This window comes from Dysidea avara, chromosome 13, assembly GCF_963678975.1.
Source record: "Dysidea avara chromosome 13, odDysAvar1.4, whole genome shotgun sequence".
NCBI classification, from domain to species: Eukaryota; Metazoa; Porifera; class Demospongiae; order Dictyoceratida; family Dysideidae; genus Dysidea; species Dysidea avara.
The window spans coordinates 2,875,010-2,898,019 of record NC_089284.1 but is presented as its reverse complement, the minus strand read 5'-3'; the positions used below and the strand labels follow the sequence as shown (position 1 = coordinate 2,898,019).

Sequence of the window (23,010 nt, the reverse complement as noted above, 5' to 3'; positions counted from 1 at the left end):
CTATTTCACACAGGGAAAAAAAACATATTTAGTGCACATTCTCATTGTTGGTAAATTAGTTGAAGGCACAGAAAAAAGATGATAGCTGTGGAGTCATGGAATGAAAAATGATTATACCACAGTGAAGTCAGTTGTTTACACATTTAATACACAACACTTACCTTGACAAACAATGAAAACTATTGGAAGTTTTCATGTTTGGAACGTCTGAGAACGTGTACCGATTTCCCGTAATGCATAGTGAACCCTTTCAAGTGTCAAAACTGAGGGCTTAGGCTTGCTGGAACTCGCACAGCAGCGGTGCTATGCGGAGAGTGTTTGTTGAGACAAAGAGTATGATTTAGTGTAAAGTAAAGTCTCAGCAAGAGGTTTAGCTATAACACGGCAGTCCTCCGCTGAACTGGTTTATGTACCACTGATATATTAGTAGTCACAGACATAACTTAAAGCTGCGTTCTGTGGAGGCAATAGTTGGTACAACTTCCATGTGTACGAGTACTAATGAGTTTTCCACACCACGACGCGTACATGGTGCCAAGGGGCTCTGAACTCAGTGGAGGACTGGCTCTGCGCCACAACTGGTATGGCTACAGGCGAGTCTGCTGGAGGGGTAAGTGTAGTAGATATGATGTGGAGGGTCATCAATGCTAGCCTAGGTCTGGCAAACTTATTAAATACTTGGTTTAGTGGGGTGTTTTAGGCATCCATTTCGTCGATATATCAGCCCCGTGCAAAGAACAGGTGCACGTGATGTATTAAACGTTGTGGTGGTAAATGGTGTGGGTAAAAGAACAATTAAGTGCCTGGCCTTGTATACACTGAAACCAGATGGAAGACAACCATAGTGCGGAAGTTATTTTTGAAGGAGTTTTCAGTTGCAGTAGCTCTGTTGGATCTATTGTAGGGGCTCACTCCCAGGCAGACCATAAGAGTCTAGTAACAGAAACACTTGTCAGCAGTCGAACAGTCACTAATCGGATTCAGTAATAAAATCAGTACTTGTACTCTGGTGCTGGTTGCAACTGACATTATTATCATGAAACCTAAGCAGCTTCTACTCCATCGTCGATGAAAATTGAGCCCACGTAGATGTCGTATGAATGTTCTAGGGCTTAGCTAAGTGCTTTTATTAACTATTTTAAAGAACCTCGATCTCTTAACCATATTAGAGAATCTCTCTTAAAGATCAAAGCCAGATTTTAAAGATACCATATGGAACAAGTATTCTAGCTAAAATGATAAATATTTTGAAGCACAGCAAAGTATTTAAATACAATATATTATATATAGAAGAATAATTTTGAGAACAATACTAGGACTCAAAACCTAACAAGTGGACAAATCAAATCAGCCGAATTAAGAGGATGTTGCCAAAATACTCAAAGTAGCGGCATTTTTTAAAGTAAGACCCTCTAACATCTAATTTGATGAAAAGTATGATTCCTACTTTCCTGAATTGGATTGAGCTGATCCCTAGTATAAATCAACGTTGAAACCGGGTCACTACTGCTGACCCGGGTGTGACCTGGATTAATTAAAGCCGAGGTGTGCGATAAGAGCTATGTTTCGGCTAGTCTCGGGCGAGACTACGTTTTGAGCGTTCGATTCGTGTTGAGTAAATATTGCAACTACAGCCTAGCTGTAGGTTGAAGACCAAAAAGAAAAAAGGTCATCTACTGACAATAGCCATAGATACCCTCAGTTTCGTGCTACATACTGCATTTACTAATAAATGGGTGTAGCTGAGCGTATGTTGGTAACGTGATAAGTGGGTGTGGCTCACAAAAGAGCTACGCGATAGCATTTATAAGTTTCCATGTTGTCAAACGAACAATTTCGTTTCTCACGTGATCCAATCCGGGTCAGACCCGGATAATTTGTAAACCGGGTCGGACCCGGATGACCCAGAAAAAATGTGACCCGGATGACCCGACCCGGTTTCAACGCTGGTATAAATACACTGAGTAAAATGTAAGTACCCGATTGACAATGTTAAATACATTCCATCGAGGTTACTTAATTAATGTAGTAACTATAAAGCAGTTCTATTTGTATCACTCTTTGGTAGTTAATTTATCACAACTAAATTGCATTTACATAGCGATCTCTAGACCACCCCTATCACTATAACACATTTCTAACTTCCTAGTTAATTTTTTAAAGATTCTTTTCTTGTCAGGGTCATGTATGTTTTGGAATGATGCACAATAGCAATACCAAAGCCACTGCATAGTCGTAAGTGTTTGAAGTCAATAGCTCATTCTGGTATTAAGTTATGATTATTTTATGAATCAAGAAGTAGGGCTGAGCAATACTGCCATTTTAGCATCACGATTGATACTAAAGCCACTATTCACGATACTGAATACTTCACGATACTTACAAATATGTCAATCATAGCTGGTGCTACATAGTGTATTCCTCAGTATTCCTGCAGGAAGTCTTTAAAAGATCAAACTAGCCACTGTCAACCTTGTTTACAGTAACAGTTATTGTAACACATGCTTTGAAGTTATGTTATGGTGTTCACACCTCTCTGCAGGGGTAACCAGGTTATGACTTACAAAGATTCTTGAGCCTAGTATATACAGCATAGCAAATGGCTTTTTAATGACAGTAATGTACAGGCATGGTATCACGATAGTTAATAACAAAATATTGCGATATCGATACTTTCAAAATGTCGCTAAAATGGTAGTATCGCTCAGCCCTATCAAGAAGGTATACTAGGTGGACATTTAATCCCTATGTTAAATGTATAGACTGAAGTAGTGCACCTTCAGGTGTAAGCAACCTCCCTTGCTTCACTACTTTGTGTCTTTGATCCCTAATCGAATAATGTGTTACTATAGAAACTTAAATGTTTGTCTGTCGGCTAACCACAGGACTATTGGATCAAGCATACAATCAACACCGGATATGTAATATATTTTATCTACCCATATGCATTTCCTGCATTGAGAATTTTATAGATCTATGCCTTTGTATACCCACACAGGGGTATGTCATCAATTTTCTCCTGCCAGTTTTGTATTTACCTGAAATTTGTTTATACCTGTGTAATGGATGAACTGTTTGATAAAATACTGAAGAGTTAGTAATATTTCTTTGCTCAATACTTGCACAATCTTTTATTGCATTGCACACGTTTGAATGATGATGAAACATCATTCTAGCTTGGCTTGGACAGTCATTTTGCAAGGCATTGAAATTGTTAGGAAGTAAAACTAATTGCAGCTGCATAAAAATATGCGTAATGTATGCATATATAACTCCATAGTTTAAGGTTACGGGATACTGAGCGACTGCCGTCAAACAAAAATTTTATTACGTAATTAAGGCGGGCTGGTGTTGTTGTGTTGTGTATCAGCTGGTAACAGGCTTAAATTGTTGGGAGAATCATAGCGTGCTGACTGGACAGGTACAAGGTACAAGAAAACACACGTAACAGTACAAGATAACATAGATACAACACACTTAGCAACTGGCGCACCTGTAAGCGCATGCGTAGTTTAGCTGACTAATGGCGATATTTTCCTGAACCAAAAATCAGGACTGTCAAACTAGTTGTTAACATTTTGTATAAACAGACTACTAGTTTGGCTTCTTGTCTAGGTCCTGACGGAGCCATTTGTTAGAAATAATGTTTCTAGTGCTTGTGATATCAATTTAAAAATTAATTTTGTGACCACAGTGTCTTGCTTTAGGTAATATTGTAGTCATATTTCAGCAACTATACGCATTATTCACAAATCCTCTTGTCAGTCCCTCACAAGTGATGTTCTTCAAATCTTAGAATTGTTAGTAAGTTGTCATGGCTCTTCATTGGTCTGATTTTTGGTTCATAGTTTTCACTAATTGGCATGGGGACAACTCATGTTTCCATAACAACATTTGAATTTCATGTCAATTAATGAGAAGTTAAGAATGCATAAATATTTGATACCAATGCATTAAGAAAAATCAAATCCTAATCATGAAAAATGATTGATAGTGTACATGTGGGATTTACAGTATCCCGTAACCTTAAAGCTTGTTATGCAGCAAATTGGATGGCTTATAAAGCAAAACCAAATGAACACATCTAAGTAGCAGAGCTCTGATGGGTATAGATCTGTATACGTAGTTGAGCATGGATAAACAAATGTATTATGTACCCACTGTTTCTGTTTGGTCTAGCAGATCCTGTGGTCAGGTCTCCATGGCAATAACACAAAATTTTCTATGTTAATCTTGAAGAAACCATGGCTGCTATAGAATTGTCATATTAATGACAATAAAGTACTGAAAACCAACCTTACAGCACAGGTGAAATTAGATAATTTATTATAAATAATGATCATAACTTTAGATCAAAATGAGACACTGAGCTATTGGCTTCAACCAAAAAAAATTAATTATTACCTTTAATTTGGTACCATGTTTTAACAATCAAAATAATGACTCAAGAAGTTAAAGACAAAAATGACAAATTTTCAAAGGTCAAATATGCAATGGTACTATATCCAAAAATGTTGTTGGAAGCACTCTATAATTCTTTCAATGTGACAGTTGCTTGGGAGCTTAGCTACATCAAGAAATTGTTTTGTTAGAAACACAGAATAGAATGGTGGTAAAACTTTAAGCAAAGTAACTGATAAACCACTCGATGAGTGATACGTGATATTTTTTGTCAGTATTGACCCCAAACACAAGGAAGTTATACCAGATGTTTATCATGTTTTATTTGTTCTTTTGAAATCAACAATGTGTGTGGAATACATATAAATATTATGAACTCTTGGTGGAAGGTCAATACTGCCCTTGAACTACAGTACACTTTGTATATTCAGTAAATTTTGCATGTGGGTATACCACAACAATATAACCTTATTACCAGATGTATTATATATATAGTCAGTTACTCCTGCATGTCATTGTAGAAACTGCAGTATGATGGTGTGTCCCAGGTGTCCTATTGGGATGTTGCATTTCTGTACAAAAGTCCAGAATCTTGATGTCACCAAGTCTTCTTGTGAGTTCATTGTCGAATGTATTCTGTAATCAGTGTTATTATATACAGGTGACTAGCTCCAGATTATTATCAACACTGATCACTCTTCTGATTTAGAATTAATCTTAACTACAAATGCAATAAAACACAGTAGCTACAATAAATGCTTGTAACCAACACAATGATGTTAGTAATGATTAAGAATAATTTGATCTGGCAGTAATCCACAGTGTCAGTACAGTGCTCCCTGACCCCCTAATTGGGACCAAGACATGTTCAGATAATCAAAAAGTTTGGATGATCAAAACATTTTGATAATTAAAGCCCATTCGTGTATACACAGAGCCCTGTTCAATACTCTAATAGAATGTGCCATCTTAGACTAAATACTCTAATAGAGCAGTCACTTCTACTGTTTGGATAACCAAGTGTTCGAGTAATAGAGGGAGCACTGTATTATAGGACCTCAATTATCTGATCAGTAGAAGCTAGTGATTGTTCTAGTGCGCTATCAAACAATTCATTGAACCAGCACAGATGTTTGGATAATGTGTAGGTCCCCATGTACTGTGTCATTCATAGCAATACTCCACATACTGACTTGATATTTTACATGCATGTGAAGTCTTGATTTAATGACTTGTCGATCAGTGCAGTAAGAACCATTACCATATACTCTTGCATGATGATAGTTTGATATATGAAGCATGTTTCATCAATTGTAAGAGTGTTTACTAGTTGGGTATCTCCCAAGTGAGTTAGAGACCACAACTATTCCATTTGAGGGCATTTTTGGTAATTCTATTCGTGCATGAAATCAGGTTATTTGAGGAAATCAGTTTCCAAGCTAACAAAAGCTGTGTGCTCGGTGCTAGATTTTAAATTCACGAATACTGGTACACATTAAAGTAGACAATAAACTCTATTAGAGTACTCATTCTTGATGCACGTATATATATGTAGTTGTCATTTTCCTATGCTATAAGTAATTTAGCTTGTTTGACTAAACATGCACAAGACTGTACAATATCAAGTTATGCACTGCCATTCCTTGGAGGCACACTAACTATGCATTATTACCCTTTAGCATACATTTCTACATCATACAGCAATTATTTTAAACTTTATAAACACAAACATTGTACTGAATGTGTACAATTAACAGGCAGTGATGTTTATCCGCTGTTTGATATCATAACTGTTTAATGCTTTATACTTGGAAATGTTAATTTGAATACTATGCTAAACTGATGTGGTATGTACTGATTTTATAATGATAAAATACTATTCTTTCTGACTGTTATAAAAATATTACGTAAACAAATATATTTACATAATTATTGATAAAATGGCTGCCTAGTTACCAAATGCTATCTAGATAATGGTTGTATGGGGTTGTCACAGTCAACCATGCATCGGATGCTGCCATTATTGGATGGCATGAAGGGAGAATCTGTTGGGAGCAGAGAGAAGAAGTTACTGGGATGATCAAGCATCTCTTGCTCCGTTAACAACACCATTCTCTCCAATCCTATTGTGATGGGTAAAAAGGAGGGCCTGTAACAAAGAAAAAAATATGAAAAGTAACCAAGCATTAAAGTGTATAGATACCACCGTCAATTAATTACAATAATAATAGTAAATGTTCAGTTTAAAAACAAAACATCAGACCAATAAAAGCCAGCACTTGTAATCAGAATACTAAGTGCACATTGGTTTATAGCGTTACAAGACTACAGTACTTCCCACTATATTATAACCATTGCTGTAGATAATAGCTTGCCTTCTGTCTGGGTCTGTTCTACAACACTCAATGGCAAGATTGAAGAACACTGGAGGACAATCAGGTACCATCGTACTGAACTGGTCAAAATCTGGACAATAATCCTATGAATACAACAAACACATTGTGTATTACATTTGTACTAACACTATCCATTGCATGCTGTACTAATGCCCTTAAAGCCGCCAACATGCAAAAAGCTACAATGTCTGAATTAATGTGAAGTTACTAGATCCACAAACTTTGACTACACTAAAAGCCACATCGTGCCTTCAAATTGCTGCCACTTAGAAAAGGAATTCAAATAGTTAGGACTTTCATTTTGTTCCTTATGATATCAGCATTGAAACATCCTTGCCCAGGTGATATGATGCCGTATGTAAATGTATTTTGGAATGGTAAATTCATAGGAGGGTATGGAGTGCACCCACCTCTCCTTCATCTTACCCTATAATGTATTCACAATTGCTTTAAAGTAAACGTGATTGGATCTGCAAAAACCGGACATAATGACACAAGCCTTAATTTTACAGTATAAATCATTGATTACAATGGGTAAAATATGCACATATTTTTTAAAAATTCTGTAAATACTTTTAATGCTTCATACTCCTGAAAGGTCATCTTATTTGCTTACACAAGAGGAGATTGAAAATCATTGTTTTGTGACAAGAAGAGCCATACACGGGGGTGGGGGGAACATACCAAGCTCATACAAATTTTCTAATAGAACAGTCAACACACATGACACTTCCTCCTAGTCAGTACACCTATGAATGGCATGGTAGCAAAAAACAAACTTTCAAGCTGACCCATGACTGTCTTCTGTGCACACCAAACTATTACATTGTCTTAAACCAATCATGGGAATCAATACTAGCACTCAAGCCATGATCAGTTGAAGACCACTTAGAAAAGTAAAATTAAAACTAAAAATATATATCCTCTAGAAGGCTGCGTCCCCCAAATCCTTTGCTCCATATAATGTACCTACTACGTTGGAGTGAGAAAATGTCATTCTAGACGTATGTGGACTATCTGCTCCTGCACAACTACGTATCACAACTTATGTAAACGTAGCTTACAAATCACTATGAGGCTTTAAGGGTACAAACGCTATGCAAACTGTCATGGTGTAAATTCTGTTTGTGCAAGCTATGTGTGTGTGTCACAGTGCAAGAACATAAGGGTAACTCACATTTCTCCTTGGGAGATGTTCAGGATCTGATTTTACTCGACCAATCAACTGTTGGCATCACAAACACAAAATGATCACACATAACAATATGTACACAGTGAGCTGAGCCCTCAAAACCATTTAATAACTCAAGGATGGATTACACAAGTTCTTGAAATTTGGCTCATTTGTATATAGTACCGCTTGACCTGCTAAAATATTTCAAAATCTTTTCAATTCAAATATCTGGCACAATCTTTACGACCAATCAAACATTCCAAACGTTTCCCTTTGTGGAAGCCATAAAAGTACACTTGTCTTTTATGTCCCTTTCCTACTCTATGCACCTTTACTGCCACTAGTTGGTTGAAACTATTTCTCTTAAGAAAAATCCACTTTTCTTTTTTAGTATCAGGGCTCAGCTCAACATACTATATACACCAGATCCTTATGTAAGTGCATATACATGTGTGCAATGTAGGGCAAATCTGTATGACAAATACACACCTCACATAGTACTATCCCATACGAGTAGATGTCAACTGATTCATCATAACTTTTACCTATTAATAGTCAATAGCAGTAAGATACGAGTACAAACTATTCTCTAATGCATTGCACACATACACACACACGTACACTCTAGTGATGTGTGATACACCTGAAAGAGCATGTCTGCATCTAACAGCTGTGTGATATAATACACGATATCCCAAATGCTATTAAATTTGTGGGGTGCTAATAAATTTTATAGCCAAGTACCAGCTAGTACCCCCCCATTCACACCAATTGCACTGTCATATAAGAAGAGTTCAGGAAACTGATAAGTAACCTAGCTATACTGTTATATTGCAAAAAATGCAGACCTTCACGTTAAGTGTTAAGTTTAATTAAATGTGTGGGCAGACGATAATTTTCATTGTTTAGGTCTGGTTTTGTGTAGTTTAACAGCATCACTGAGTTGTTTACTAGACAGAGCAGTGGGAGTAATGGCTGGTACTTCACAATTGTAATCACAATATCGATGGGTGTACGGATAATATATAAGGAAAATTAAGAATTTTAAGGGATCATAGAAAAAAGTAGGGAGGTCGCCTACACCTGGTAGAAAAAAACAGTAGGGAAACAAGGGAGGTCGCCTACACCTACAGATAAACTAGTGGACATTTAATTCCTCATGGGTGAATCAGGGATTAAATGTCCCTTCTATGATCCCTAAATTTCTTAATTTATCCTTACACTTGTGAACCCGCACATATACCACATCCAAAGAAAGTATGGCGCCAGAGGTAATGTTTTCAACTGAACGTGCACCCCGACTATCAATTACTGGCTCGAAAGTAAGGTGGCCGACTATGTCAGCCCATTTCACAGTGTTACAACCAAAGAACAGTTGGAGAAGCACCTCTGCAATCAATCCAGTCACACGGACAATTTCCATTTACAAATGTAGAGAAGCCATCAAGTGACCATAAATTGACGCCTTTGGGCTGTCAGCAAAAAGAAATAGGACACAAAGAGGACAATGATGCATGCATTGTATGCACTACAGTATGTCAAAAGGCATTTATCGGGCTGAAGTGACGTCGAACAGTGAAAAAATGAAACCCATAGCCTTAGCCATTATCGAGTTACAGGCATCAGTCAGGCAGTCAGTAGAAAATTCCACTGCATAAAAAATTTAAATTTTGTAGCAACTTTTTGGAAGTATTTCAGGTCGTACTGAAGGCACTTTTGAGCTTGGTTATACCTAGCTAAGACACCATGAAGGTATTGTGAGACCGGTTTTAGGTTGGCCAGAAAAGCCAAACCTTCATGATCTCTACTATCGTACTGTATGATGTTGCACATGGATTAAAACAACTCCATAAATTACACAAAATGGTGAAACATTTCTTGTGATAAAGTTTAAGGGCAAACTTAATTCACGGGAAGCCAGCTATGGAAATCCCTACTTTGACATTAAATGGTGGTAGCTATTGCAACATAGCTATGTGGGAAAATTCCTACTTTTGATCTGTTCATTGCCAGAGTATGGATTTCCCACATAGCTGCAGCTGTATGTTGCAATAGCCATCATTCATATATGTGACTGGACCTGCAAAAATAGGGCATGTGGGCACATAAAATTTACCCACTTTGATAACTCATAACTTTTTTATTGTGTTATACTATGGCCAAGCAATTTTCACCCTTTCAAAAACATTTTAATGGCGATATGATAGAATGCAAATATTCTATCCCAGTAGTGAGACATGACTGGTTGTGTGGCTGGGTGTCGCATGCCCTATTTTGCAGTCCTAGTCACATTTCTTGGTTTACAACATTTTATTGCTGGAACCCCACTTCATTTTTAAATTTTAACTTTTTTGTTATAGCAAAGCTATGTTATACACATGTGGCTGTGACTATTCAATTAGAGTATATCGATCTCCATGCTTGTCTATGTAATAGAGTAAGGGGAGTGGTTTTCTATAGAAAAACTCAGTTGGTCCTTTCTTTCATCATCACCTAGTCCACACAAACATATCAGAGTGACACATCTGCCACAAAAAGCATGTTTAACTGTTACACTACACAATACCCGACAATAAAACAATACTTGGGACAATAAGCACCACTTGAGAATCACATTGTTTTACACTACTAACTGTGTAAAACATTGTGTCATTGTATTACAAAGACTGTGTTTAGCACTACACACACACACACACACACACACACACACACACACACACACACACACACACACACACACACACACACACACACACACACACACACACACACACACACACACACACACACACACACACACACACACACACACACACACACACACACACACACACACACACACACACACACACACACACACACACACACACACACACACACACACACACACACACACACACACACACACACACACACACACACACACACACACACACACACACACACACACACACACACACACACACACACACACACACACACACACACACACACACACACACACACACACAGTAGAAGAGCTACTGACCATTCAACATCTCAGGAGCCATCCAGAATGCAGATCCAACTACTGTCATCCTATACACACACACACACACACACACAAGGCAATCATGTCATACACAACACACTTGCTGACCAGCAACATTATCAACAAGACACAAACCAAAAACACCCTGGAAACCCTACTAACTGGCCATCACAAACCACACCAACCAGATGCAACTTAAAAAAAAAAAAAGTACTTAGGTGCTTGGTGCTGAAGAACGGCTACCGCTAGTCCGACCACTGGAGTTTAAATACAATGTAGTCTATCTCTGTTAAACCATACTCTGATTTCTACAACAGTTTATGTACTAAGGTGGCCTGGTCATGTGAAGACTATGCATTACCGTCTTTTTAAGCCTTTCTTAACTGGGGTGGACGATTTTCCATCAATTTTGGGAGAAGTAGAATGCTTGGGAGAAGCTAGCTTGGGTGAGTCAATTTCATCGATACTACTGCTGTTGTCCTTGTGTCGATGCCCACCCCATGTCTGCCTGGTAGGATTGGCTGGCTGAAAATGTCTGGCCAATCCAAAATCAGCAACTACAACCGACATGTCCTATAAGAGATGATGTGTTAAGCATTTGGTTAATTATATTCAGTATTAGGAATTACCTCCCTCAGTAGACAATTCTTTGAGGTGAGGTCTCTATGGATGACATTTTGTTCATGAAGATAGGTCTGTACAAAACACACAACAGCATAACCATAAATACACTACACGTTTGCAGTGCACACACACTATACACACAGTGCATTGGCATAATATACACAACAGGATGGGCTCATCTAGACATCTACTGCTCCACCAGTAGTACACTACTTCAATTGATTGATTTTTAGTTTAACCTCACATTAGTCAGCAAAAGCTGTTCTTCCCTACCAGTGTAAAAGACCTTACTTCCAAGTGTAAAAGGTACTAACTAGCAACACAACTGAACTAGAAACGGAGCAAAACCTATGGGGTGTGTGAGCCATTTTTTGTGTTCACATAAATACTTAGCATGCAGTGTAAACCCCAAAACATTAAGTACGTGCAATTTGTTCAGGGGGACAAGCAGACTGACAGTGCTGAGGATTCCTCATTATTATGAGTTCATTTTATGGATCAATTGTTTCTCACATGGAATGAATGATGATGATGAGAAAGTTTTTAGAAAGAAAAAATAACACAACAACCAAATCAGCAAGAACTGTAAAGTGTGTACATATATGGTACACAATTCTATATGAATTTCTTTCTGGTGCTTTGCTCAGTTTAACAGAAGACAAACAGGCATCAAGAAATGCTGAAAAAATTCTGGGAAGTACTTCAAACATTGCAATGGATTCCATATACAGTGTCACAGCAGTAAACACTAGAGCATGTAATGTTTTGGTTCACTATGCATCACAAAACAGTATTGCATTTTTGTTCATGATTAGATTAACCAACACAATAACAACTAGGGAATCATGGGAATACAGAAAGGAAAAAGTTACGTATGGTATATTTCACTAATTCCTTGAAAAACCATTGACTACACATCAGAAAGCACTGCCAAAGCTAGAAGTTTGTCATCAAACAAAATAATTCTGCACTTAGTTTATATCAGTTTCATACAAAAATAACACAAAGTGCCAAAGCTTATTCAGCAGGTAAGTTATATGACACTGACACTTTACTTAAAATGAACCAATCAGTGCACTCAGAATTTAGGAACTCAATTTATTAGGTACCACTTGTCTGAAAAATTTGCATCTCTATGAAAATTCATACATGTACGGTATGCTTTGATTCACGTCAACAAAATGAAGCCAGGAATATCTGAATATCCAAATCGCACTCAAATATTCTTGATCATGATTTAATGATTATTCTTAAACTGTCAGCCTGTTCCAGGTAAAACTTTACAGTACAGTTTATCTTGACTGCTTCAATAGATAGCGAAATTCCATCATGAATATAGAGAATGTCCCTCCCTTAACTATCTGTTTTCTGTCTGATGATGTAAGGCCCATTAAAGCCTAAACACTACCTGGTATTCAGTGATCACAAGTGTGCAACGTGATATGTGAAAGTGGTCTATGATTTTCCACTACAGCCATTAGTGGCAGACTGTATTCATAGCTGTTGTGTATTGTACACATTATAACGAGAACCACACACCTTAAGGACTACGAATATGTCACCTAAAATAAACTTCCATTCTATATATAGGTAGATTTGTTATTACACATGTATCTGCGTGAGACTTGTGGTTGAAATTGCTCAGGAGACTCCATGTGAGTAATCTTGCATAGATGAGACCATAGGGACCAGAATTTGAGATGCTAACAGTCAGCACAGAATTAAACGTTTGGTATATTTACATATGTGTACTGTAAGTACCATTATTGTATTTTGTGTGAGTGGATCAAAGTGCTGCCACTTGCTGTATTTTCCATATTGTACCGATTAGCTCCATTATGAGTCATACAGTACAGTTATGTGGCTAATTGGGCAAATACAGTACAGTTATGTGGATAATTTGGTAAATACAGTATGCTTGGGCAAATACAGTATAGCTATGCAGTGCAGTTATGTAAGAAAATTTATGAAAACAACCCCACTCAGACAGCATGATTGATCACTGACATGGAAAATTGAAGCAATAACCCCACACAGATGGCACGATGGATCATGTGCATGACACTGTCAAACACTATAGTATTTACAAGTTGAGCTGGATCCTGAAAAACAGCTAAAATTAAAATTCTCAAGAGAGTTAACATTCCAGGAAACCAGATGATAAGTGGTAACAGCAAAGGTGTCAACAACAGACACGCCCGTTTTGGCTCCATTACAAGTATGGTAAGGACTGTAGAGGACACTGTACTTTTGTGGCTTCCCCATAGGAAATGTATGGTGAAAATTTTGATTGGTTGTAAATATTGTGTCAGACATTTGAATGAAAAGATATTTACAAATTAACCAAATTTCAAAATCGTGTGTAATTGCATCCATGAGTTATTAAATGTTTTGAGGATCCAGCTCAACGCGTACATACTTTAAAACTAGCCAAACTAATCCTACCAAATCGTTCTACGACTACAAATAGATTATTCGACAACTTACTGATAGTGTGATCACCGAAAATTGAAGCAATTAGGGTACCAAGAAAATTACTCCGAGCACAAAGACGACCAGGAAGTACAATAAAACACTCGGGGGGTTTCTCAAGGCAAATACAGCACTCGGCTTCACCTTGCCTCTCGACACACCCTCTCGTGCTATATTTTCCATATACACACGCGACGTTGCTTTAACAACATGCAGACAATGCTGTTATTACAACAACACTATGACAAGGTTTCATCTACATTGTGGGTTACTATCTGTGTAACTGTCAGTGCTACCATATATTATAGACTCCAGTAACTTGTAGTCACAAGCAATTTCACAAAACACTCATGCATACACAACAATACACAAGGGAAGGATCAACTTACCATCCCTGCAGCAATGTCTCGGGCTATCTGCACCCTCAGGAGCCACAGAAACGGCTCCGAGAATCGCTTGATCTTCTGTCGCAGTGTTCCACCACCAGCATACTCAGTGATCAGTGTAAGCAACTTTCCTGGCTGGAAGAGAATCCCAATGAATCCTAACACGTTGCGGTGATGCAGAGCTTTCAAGAGGGTGACCTAGGAAAAGAGAATAAGAAAGAGTTTGTATACCTGCAGCTAAACATTTCTATGCAACAAAATAGACTACAAATAAAGAAGACAGGTAAGAAGAGAAAGTGGCGAATGTAGCTAGGTTTACACTGAGCAATGTACAATGATAGCTATCTACACAAGATAAACAAAACAGTAGTGGTTGGTAAATGATAAAATTACATGTTTACATGAAACTCTAGCAGATTCCATAACACCAAATGAGCACATCAACTACCTACACGTCACATGCGCATCAAGAACACCACCTACAGACTTGCTAAGGTTTGGCCTCTATATGGACATGCATGTAATGTAGGCTCCGACATTCCACCTTATAAAAAGACTTATACATAATCCCTTTGTATCTATCAGTAGAAATTTTATGCTGTGGTCTTAAGGTCCTAAACTGTGTATGTATGTGAGACAATCACCAGCCAGTAAAAGATGTCAATTACCACGCACATGCATGCATGCACACGCACGGATGCACACGCATGCATACATGCACACGCACGCACACTCTGCCTAGTGTTTAAAACTCTCAAGCTACAGTAGCTGGATATATAACTGACCCTCAGAAAATTCAGCAAAAATGAACACACATCATGCCAACCTTAATAGCATGCTTGATACCTTATGAGTGTATTAGGATGACATACACATCAATGGTTGAATAAAATTCAATTTCTTTTACACACATACATTAGCCCACACCACTTGTATACACTCTGTAGTATTCCAATGTAGCTGAGAGTGGGATAACTAAACCACGTTCACCACTAAGAAGTCTGCCAGCTTTGAAGACAGACCAATGTTCAGGCATGTAGTAAAGTGAAACTGGATATGACAAAAGCCAGACAACTGAATTACCGAGGCAACCACAGTATTTCAAAGAGAACATAAAAGCATGCCATTTCTAATAAGCTGATGAGTATTGATTGATTAATGGTCTAACAGACTTGTCCGTTGTCATGCAAGGGCAATTGTCATAATTATTAAAATTAAACTCTAGAGGTAGACCAGGTGAGTAAAACTACTGTACACATATACTGTAATGATGTACCAACAGACGAACGGATTACCAGACATAAGAGACTAACACATCAGGATTACAGTATGCCAATATGACGGTAACACAAACCAACAGACAGAACTATCAGACAGATGGTCTAATAGAAATTATCCTATTATTTAACAATCATACTTCATATGGAGACAACAGGCCAACCAAAACACACATACTACATGCATATCAAGGAGTCCATAGGAACATGCATATCAAGGAGTCCATAGGAACATGCATATCAAGGAGTCCATAGGAACATGCATATCAAGGAGTCCATAGGAACATGCATATCAAGGAGTCCATAGGAACTTGCATTACCTAGTATAGAGTTAATAAGGAACAGCAAATGGTTAGATATACCATTGGCATATCATATCTACAGAATGCAGTTGGCTTACATGGTAGCCTATTGTATGCTTCTAATACATGTATGTGTAAAATAATTATGAAATATGATATCAAGAGTTCATAATATTTGTACAGAAGCTATCATGCACATTATTATTAGAATGGGTGTTGTTGTTGTGTCCAGTATGTGTGTGGTGTGTGGCATACAGTATGTGTATACACATTGATATATTGTTGTATGTATTTAGTGGGTTGTAGTATGTGAGGTTGTACAATGTACATACGTGTGTGTGTGTGTGTGTGCGTGTGTGTGTGTGTGTGTGTGTGTGTGTGTGTGTGCGTGTGTGTGTGTGTGTGTGTGTGTGCATACATCCATCCACCACACATACAATTGCTCAGCAGGTAGAAAATAATGTAAACACACACACCTCTTTCAAGAATGATGCCTTCGACTCCTCTGTACACCTCACAATCTCCTTCATCACCATCACCTGGCCTGTGGTCTTGTGAGTGATCTGAGGAGACAAACACACAGACAAACAAACAGTAATAAAGTCAATACACAATAAGAGGCTACTATAGTACCTAACAATTTTTGGTATATGCTACACATAAACATGTACACTAGTTTATATGGATTGATGGAAAATAACACAGCTGCAACTAGCACATATATAACATTAATAACAACTACTATGCACTCACAGACGAAATTCACAAATATTTTCTGTATTCTGTACACACCAACATAAAATGGAAGTTTAAATTTAAGTTCCATGAAAACCACCAACTACAAGCACACACAGTATAGGAATGTTACACTATGTCCTCCCACTATTACAAACATACACAGAAATACCTTCAGCACTCGACCGAAGAATCCCTTCCCTAGCACTTCCCCGATTTCAAGATCATTACTCCTGAAACACCTGCAATAGCAGCAAGTCAGTCACAACATAACACACACGTGTTGTACGTAAGCTTCTTAACACTTACACATGCATGCCTATGGTCACAATACACACACACGCACACACGCACACACACACTAGTCAGACAAACAGACTACACAACACATACACTCAAGTTATTTGAAACATAATTTCTTTTATATACAACAAGAGTTTGACTATTCTTAATGATTGCAATACACATTAATAAATAAACCCAGCAACTTCTTGTAAACTGAAAGTGATTACAATTTATGATAACTACAAAGAGATGCTATACGCATCATATTCAAAGAGTTGTGCAACATGTGTGTTATCACACACAAAGTTAACAAGTCAGAAAATTGTTAGTACAACATTGAAAAACAAACCAAAAACATTTGACTAATTACACAGAGCTGAAGAGAATATTTTGTACCAAAGTGTTCACTGCAATTTGGATCCATTTAGCCAGCAGCTCATTTATAAGCTTTTGATTTAGCATAGCATCACCTGATTTGTAATGATTATGATACAAGACCAACCAGGATCTCACATGGGTCAAGCAATGAAGGTTTGAGTTGATATTATGATGTACCTACATTCCCAAACACGTACACAAGTGGTGTGGTGCGTGGGGTCAGTGCATTGACAGATTCTATAGTGGTGTGACCTGATTGGTTGCTTCAAAGAGAAATTTATCCACTTTGTCAAGCAATGGAATTACATTTTGGTATGTCACAACACTCTCACTAATAAAAAAAAGAGGTTTGGTCTTAGCACAGATAACTTGCAATGAAACACATGGGTTAACTCAACATTATAATGTGCAGACCACAAACAAGGAAACAAGGATATGCATATGCACACACAACACACTGTTGGCAAGGTCTGTCGTACACATACAAAGCATGGTCCCACAGTGACATCTCAACTGGAACAGTTACTATCTATACACAGGAACTCTTCCTACGAACACACACACACAGAGTATTAGCTCACTTGCCAGCTAGTGAAACATAACACCATACTAACTTAACATTGGATAGAAATAAAGTGCCGTATAGAAAGATACAACTATAATGGAAGATGGTACATTTAGGTAGTCTCAAATTGAGAAGTAGAGAGATGCTTTTATAACAACACAATGATGCCCTAGCATCTAAGAGAATTAGTCCAGAGAATAGACAAGATTCTTAATGAAAAAGTATCATCATCCAACAGAGAGCAGAAAGTATGTATACTATCCAGTGACTTGGGCATTTTCTCCTCCATCAAATGATTTTGCAAATGAAAACATACTATTGGATCCATACACTGACAGTATGCTTGCTGTACACAATGATGAACTAGAAGCACACCTACAGTCTATGTGGAACCTCTCTCTGAGGTAGAAATGCTTGCACCGAGACAGACTTGTTGGGAATAGTTGAAGGTTCCATATTTACTTCTAGGTTATGGTAAAGGGGAGATTTCATTATATTGCACTTACTGTAAAGAGCCCATTTCTTCATTTGAGATCTTCAATGATGCCCTTCTCTCAATACTTGCTTTGATTCGTTTGGCATATTGTGGTGTCTGGGGTCTCACAATGCCCAGTCTAAATAATGATACAAAAGTGTACAGTGTTATCCTTATATTTAAAACATATACACACAGACACTATATGCAACTTATGGACACACACACATAATACTTACACTGGAGTTGAAACATGAATTGTAGATGGCCTGAACCTTGGCGAAGTGTAAGCAGATACCGTTTTTCTTTTAGGAGGATGTCCCCAAGGTGAATCAGTTGCTTCTTTTACAATAGGTGAAGGAGGTGTCACAACAGGGTCTCTAGCCGGCAGAGACTTTGCTTTCTGCACCTTCTTACAGTGGTCACATTTGCGTTCAATCGTCAGGTGAATATGGTTGTCCCCAGATAAGCTGGTCAGTCTGTTGATCTGAAAACACAACAAATGACACTGTTTTACTCGTACACAGTACAAGAGGAACTAGACCACCTTGAAAAGTAACTATACTATTTGTCAAATAAACTTGGCACATATGCAACAAGATGTGAAATGATAACAAAACCACTGCAATAACAACCTCAAGAACTTCCTATACTCACTGTTTCGCACCCCTTTATGATGAGAATTGATGTGGTGTGAATTTGGCATGCCCTACAATAATTTGCAGGTACTATATACATGTACTGTACATAAACTTTTTCACTCAACACTGCACAGATTCCCAAGCTAGTGTCAGTTGGGCAAACAGATCCCAGTTTGTTGACATTATTTATACCAACACACAAACCATAAATACTGTGCAAGGAAAATTAATAATCTTCACTGACATAGCTATGTCACATTGCATCACTTGCTCTCAAAGGATTATATCATTTCTTACAGCTACTGGATACACATGATAATTGAGACTACACACCAACAGCCTATTACATATGCTACTAGTGAACTTGTAGGAGGACAGGGAAGTACATGTACTGCTATTTACAACTGCTGACTCATGTTTTAATTAAAACAGCCAACAGTATCACTGTGACATGCCTGAGAAATGTAGTGGGGGCTATCCTATGACATGGGTCATCAAAGAAACACTATAGTTATGGACTACTTTAATGGCATTTACAGGTAAGCAATCACTCTGAGTCAAGCTCTCAGGATGGTAAACAGGAAACCTACACTAATGGAAAGTATTAGATAGTGTACTATGTTATGGCTCAGAGGGAAACAGACAGTTCTTGGCACTATTTATGTGTATAAAACAACCCGGTTGTCTTACACCTCGGGACCAGAGAAACTAGAATGCCCTCTACTCACAGACACATAATACTAACTGCACATTAAAGCACCTACTCTCTCTCACCCCTATATACAGACAGATCATTTGACAAAGCCTCCCACACCCCAACCATCAGTCAAGTCTCACACTCAGATATGCCAGGTATGCATGTGCCAGTATGGCTTCTGTGAGGGATTGGACCTTTCCAGTACTGTGGGCAACTTGACCACAAATCACATGCAATAACAAAACTGCCATCTTATGAAGAATGACCCCAAGGATAGAAAAATACAACAGCTGGAGCTGCAATTTCCTGACCAGTTATTATAAAAAAAACCTCTTTGATATTTATTTTGCCACAATAAAATAAGGCTTATTAAGATTTTACAAGTACACAGGAATTTTCAAGTAGAGTAGGGACCATAGCACATCGATAAAAAGTACTGAAACAAGTTGGAGTAGTGCACAATATTAAATCACAGTAAAACAATAAGAAGTGTTATATCCCGACTGTGCTCAAGATACCATAACGGAAATGCACAGTAGGGATATAACACTTTTTATTGTTTTACTGTGATTTAATATCATGGACTACTCCAACTTGTTTCAGTACTTTTTATTGATGTGCTATGGTCCCTACTCTAGTTGAAAATTCCAAAAATTTTTATGTACTTGTTTGTTAACTTTTTTTTGCAAATAATTATTATGACTGGTGAGCCCACGCATACCGCATCTGAAAATGGCGCTGTGCACCCCAGCTATATCAATTATCATCTTAAAAGTGAAGTATCCATTATGCTTCGTTGTCAGCTATGTTCAACCCACTACATAGCATTTTGAATCAAGAACTGCTCGAAAAGCACCTCTGCAATCCCCACATACCGAAAGAAAGAAATGGTGCCGCACATTGCAGTTATATTAATTATCATCTGAAAAGTGAAGTATCCATTACACTTCATTGTCAGCTATGTTCAACCTGTTACACAGCAGTACGAATCACAAACTGTTCGAAAAGCACCTCTGCAATCAGAGTAGCCGCTATGAAAATTACGGACGATTTCCGGTTCGCAAGGAAGCCATCACGTGTTACCACCAAATCGACACTTTTCACTGTCAGCAAAGATGAATGGGACACAAAGGAGGACACTGGTAAGTCCATGAAGAATGCATTGTACATACTGCGGTATGTCAAAAGGCACCTCTCGGGCCAAAGCGACGTCAAACAGTGAAAAAATCAAGCCCGTAGCCTTAGCCATTATCGAGTTACGCTTGTCTAAAGGCATCAGTCAGTCAGTTACTTACTTACTCACTCAGTCAGTAGAAAACTCCATTAAATAATTTTTTTTTTTAAATTCCATAGCAACTTGTTGAAAGTGTTTCGGGTTGATCTGAAAGCTTGCTTGGGCTTAGTTTTACCTAACCAATACTGCCTCATCATCATCTGGGAAAAATGAGGCTGGTTTTTGGGTGATATTATTTCGTAGGCCATGCCTACTCCTTTGTGGTCCCTACTATACAGTACTACTTTATTTACATATACATATACTGCATTGATATACATGTACGTACTTCTGACTGGTCCTGATTCTTTATTGGCACTCCATTAATCTCAAGAATCTTATCTCCCTTCTCTAGATTTCCATACAGTTCTGGTTGTAAATGCTCAGGAAGCCTAGATGTGTGACATGATACAACACTTATCAATACAACACTTATCAATACAACACTTATCAATACATGCCCATGAACAAACTCAAAGAACAGTCAATTATTTTTTGCTCACCGTTCAACTTTGAGAGAACACCTTCCCTCAGGTGGAGCTGAGCCGTCCAGTTTGAATCGTACTGGTTTTGAGTTTGTGATCAGAACTTTCACCATGCGCACTACTCGACAGCCATGTGATAGTGCTGAGTCTTTTCTCTCCCTTTCTAGCACATAACAATTTTGACTGCAACAGAAACAAAAGCAGAAATACAAACAAAACCACAACCATATTTGTCTGTAACGCTACACAATTTCAGGTAATGCTTGTGTGCATATAAGGACCTGTACTAAAATACTCATTCAAAAAAGGAAGGTGAACATATTAACGATCGGGACACTCATCCATAGCCTCAACTAAGTACAAGGACTTGCACACATATTATGTCCACTTCTGACTCCATATATAAATCTCCTACACTTCAAATATATTGGGACCCTCTAACTGCTACCATAAATAATCACTGAATACACACACAGTAAACAACTTTACCATAAGAGGATGCCAGTATCTAATAGTGAGTAGGAATCTTTTTCTCCGATCGGAATCTCACAGTTGACACAAACAAAACATTCTGGGTGATATTTCCTGACTGACCCTGCGGTCTACACAATACACATATCATGTCATACAGCTGATGTGATGAATACACAACTCCTTAACAAGGAACATTAACAACAAAGCATTTAATGCTACACTTCAAAGTAGCTTGTGAAAAACAATATCTATAAATGTTTCCTACAAAAATATGCATCCTTCACACACTCTACTTCTTAGAGCAAAAAGGGTTATGACATTTGTTCAATAATTAATTGACATTCCACTTCTTGTAAGCAAAGGTACATGGTATGCTGTTAAGTACATACCATTGTAGGCCCCGTAATACACTCCTGACATTTTTCGCATTTGAATCCAAAGTTTTTACAGTAGCAATCAAAGCAGTAGGCTTGGTCCGAGTGCTCGCAGTAGTAGTCTGGCAAGTTGACACCACACTCCGTACAGCTGTGGAATAGGCAGGAACAATGACGTAATTGATACCATCAAGTTGTTTGTGTCATAGATATGTTTGTGTGTACTAACCTAAAGCAGGACACATGCCAGCACTTCTTCAGTGCTTCTATTAAGTATGGCTCCTCTATTTCCCTCCAGCATTTAGCACAGGCGGAGGACGCGTCTGAAATAAAGCAAAAGTTTTGGATTCAAAGGTCACTGTGCCCCGTATTTTGTGCCATTTAAATGTAGAACGGGTCTGGGACAATACCTTTACTTGGTCTCTTCTCTGGCACCTTCCGGGTAACGCCTGACATTGTTCTAAAACGTTTGACCCGACGTCCACCACAGTTCGTAACCCCACACGAAGAGAAACAGAATGGTTCTAATTGTTTGGTACGAGCTGATCAACACTAAGCTTATACA

The 23,010-nt window shown here is 38.0% G+C and overlaps 1 protein-coding gene and 1 long non-coding RNA gene across 3 annotated transcripts; one reads left to right on the top strand and one right to left on the bottom strand.

Moving 5' to 3' along the window:
- Window positions 1-23: 23 nt before the first annotated feature.
- Window positions 24-5,212, top strand: LOC136243773 (uncharacterized). 2 transcript variants are annotated; one of them, XR_010694988.1, is made up of 3 exons: window positions 24-610; window positions 4,923-5,014; window positions 5,063-5,212. It is a non-coding gene; the product is annotated as an uncharacterized lncRNA (long non-coding RNA). The 2 variants fall into 2 exon arrangements; XR_010694987.1 differs by lacking the exon at window positions 24-610 and having other exon boundaries at window positions 4,138-5,014.
- Window positions 5,213-6,259: 1,047 nt separating this feature from the next.
- Window positions 6,260-23,010, bottom strand: LOC136243772 (LIM domain kinase 1-like). The gene is made up of 18 exons (XM_066035379.1): window positions 22,856-23,010; window positions 22,675-22,768; window positions 22,461-22,596; window positions 22,087-22,199; window positions 21,616-21,780; window positions 21,402-21,504; window positions 18,741-18,988; window positions 18,533-18,640; window positions 16,971-17,040; window positions 16,540-16,626; window positions 14,488-14,682; window positions 11,632-11,697; window positions 11,364-11,575; window positions 11,000-11,049; window positions 8,461-8,516; window positions 7,975-8,022; window positions 6,777-6,880; window positions 6,260-6,550 (listed from the first exon to the last, which is right to left on the bottom strand). The coding sequence occupies exons 1-18, from the start codon at window positions 22,899-22,901 to the stop codon at window positions 6,364-6,366; spliced, it is 2,088 nt and encodes a 695-aa protein (XP_065891451.1). The 5' UTR covers window positions 22,902-23,010; the 3' UTR covers window positions 6,260-6,363.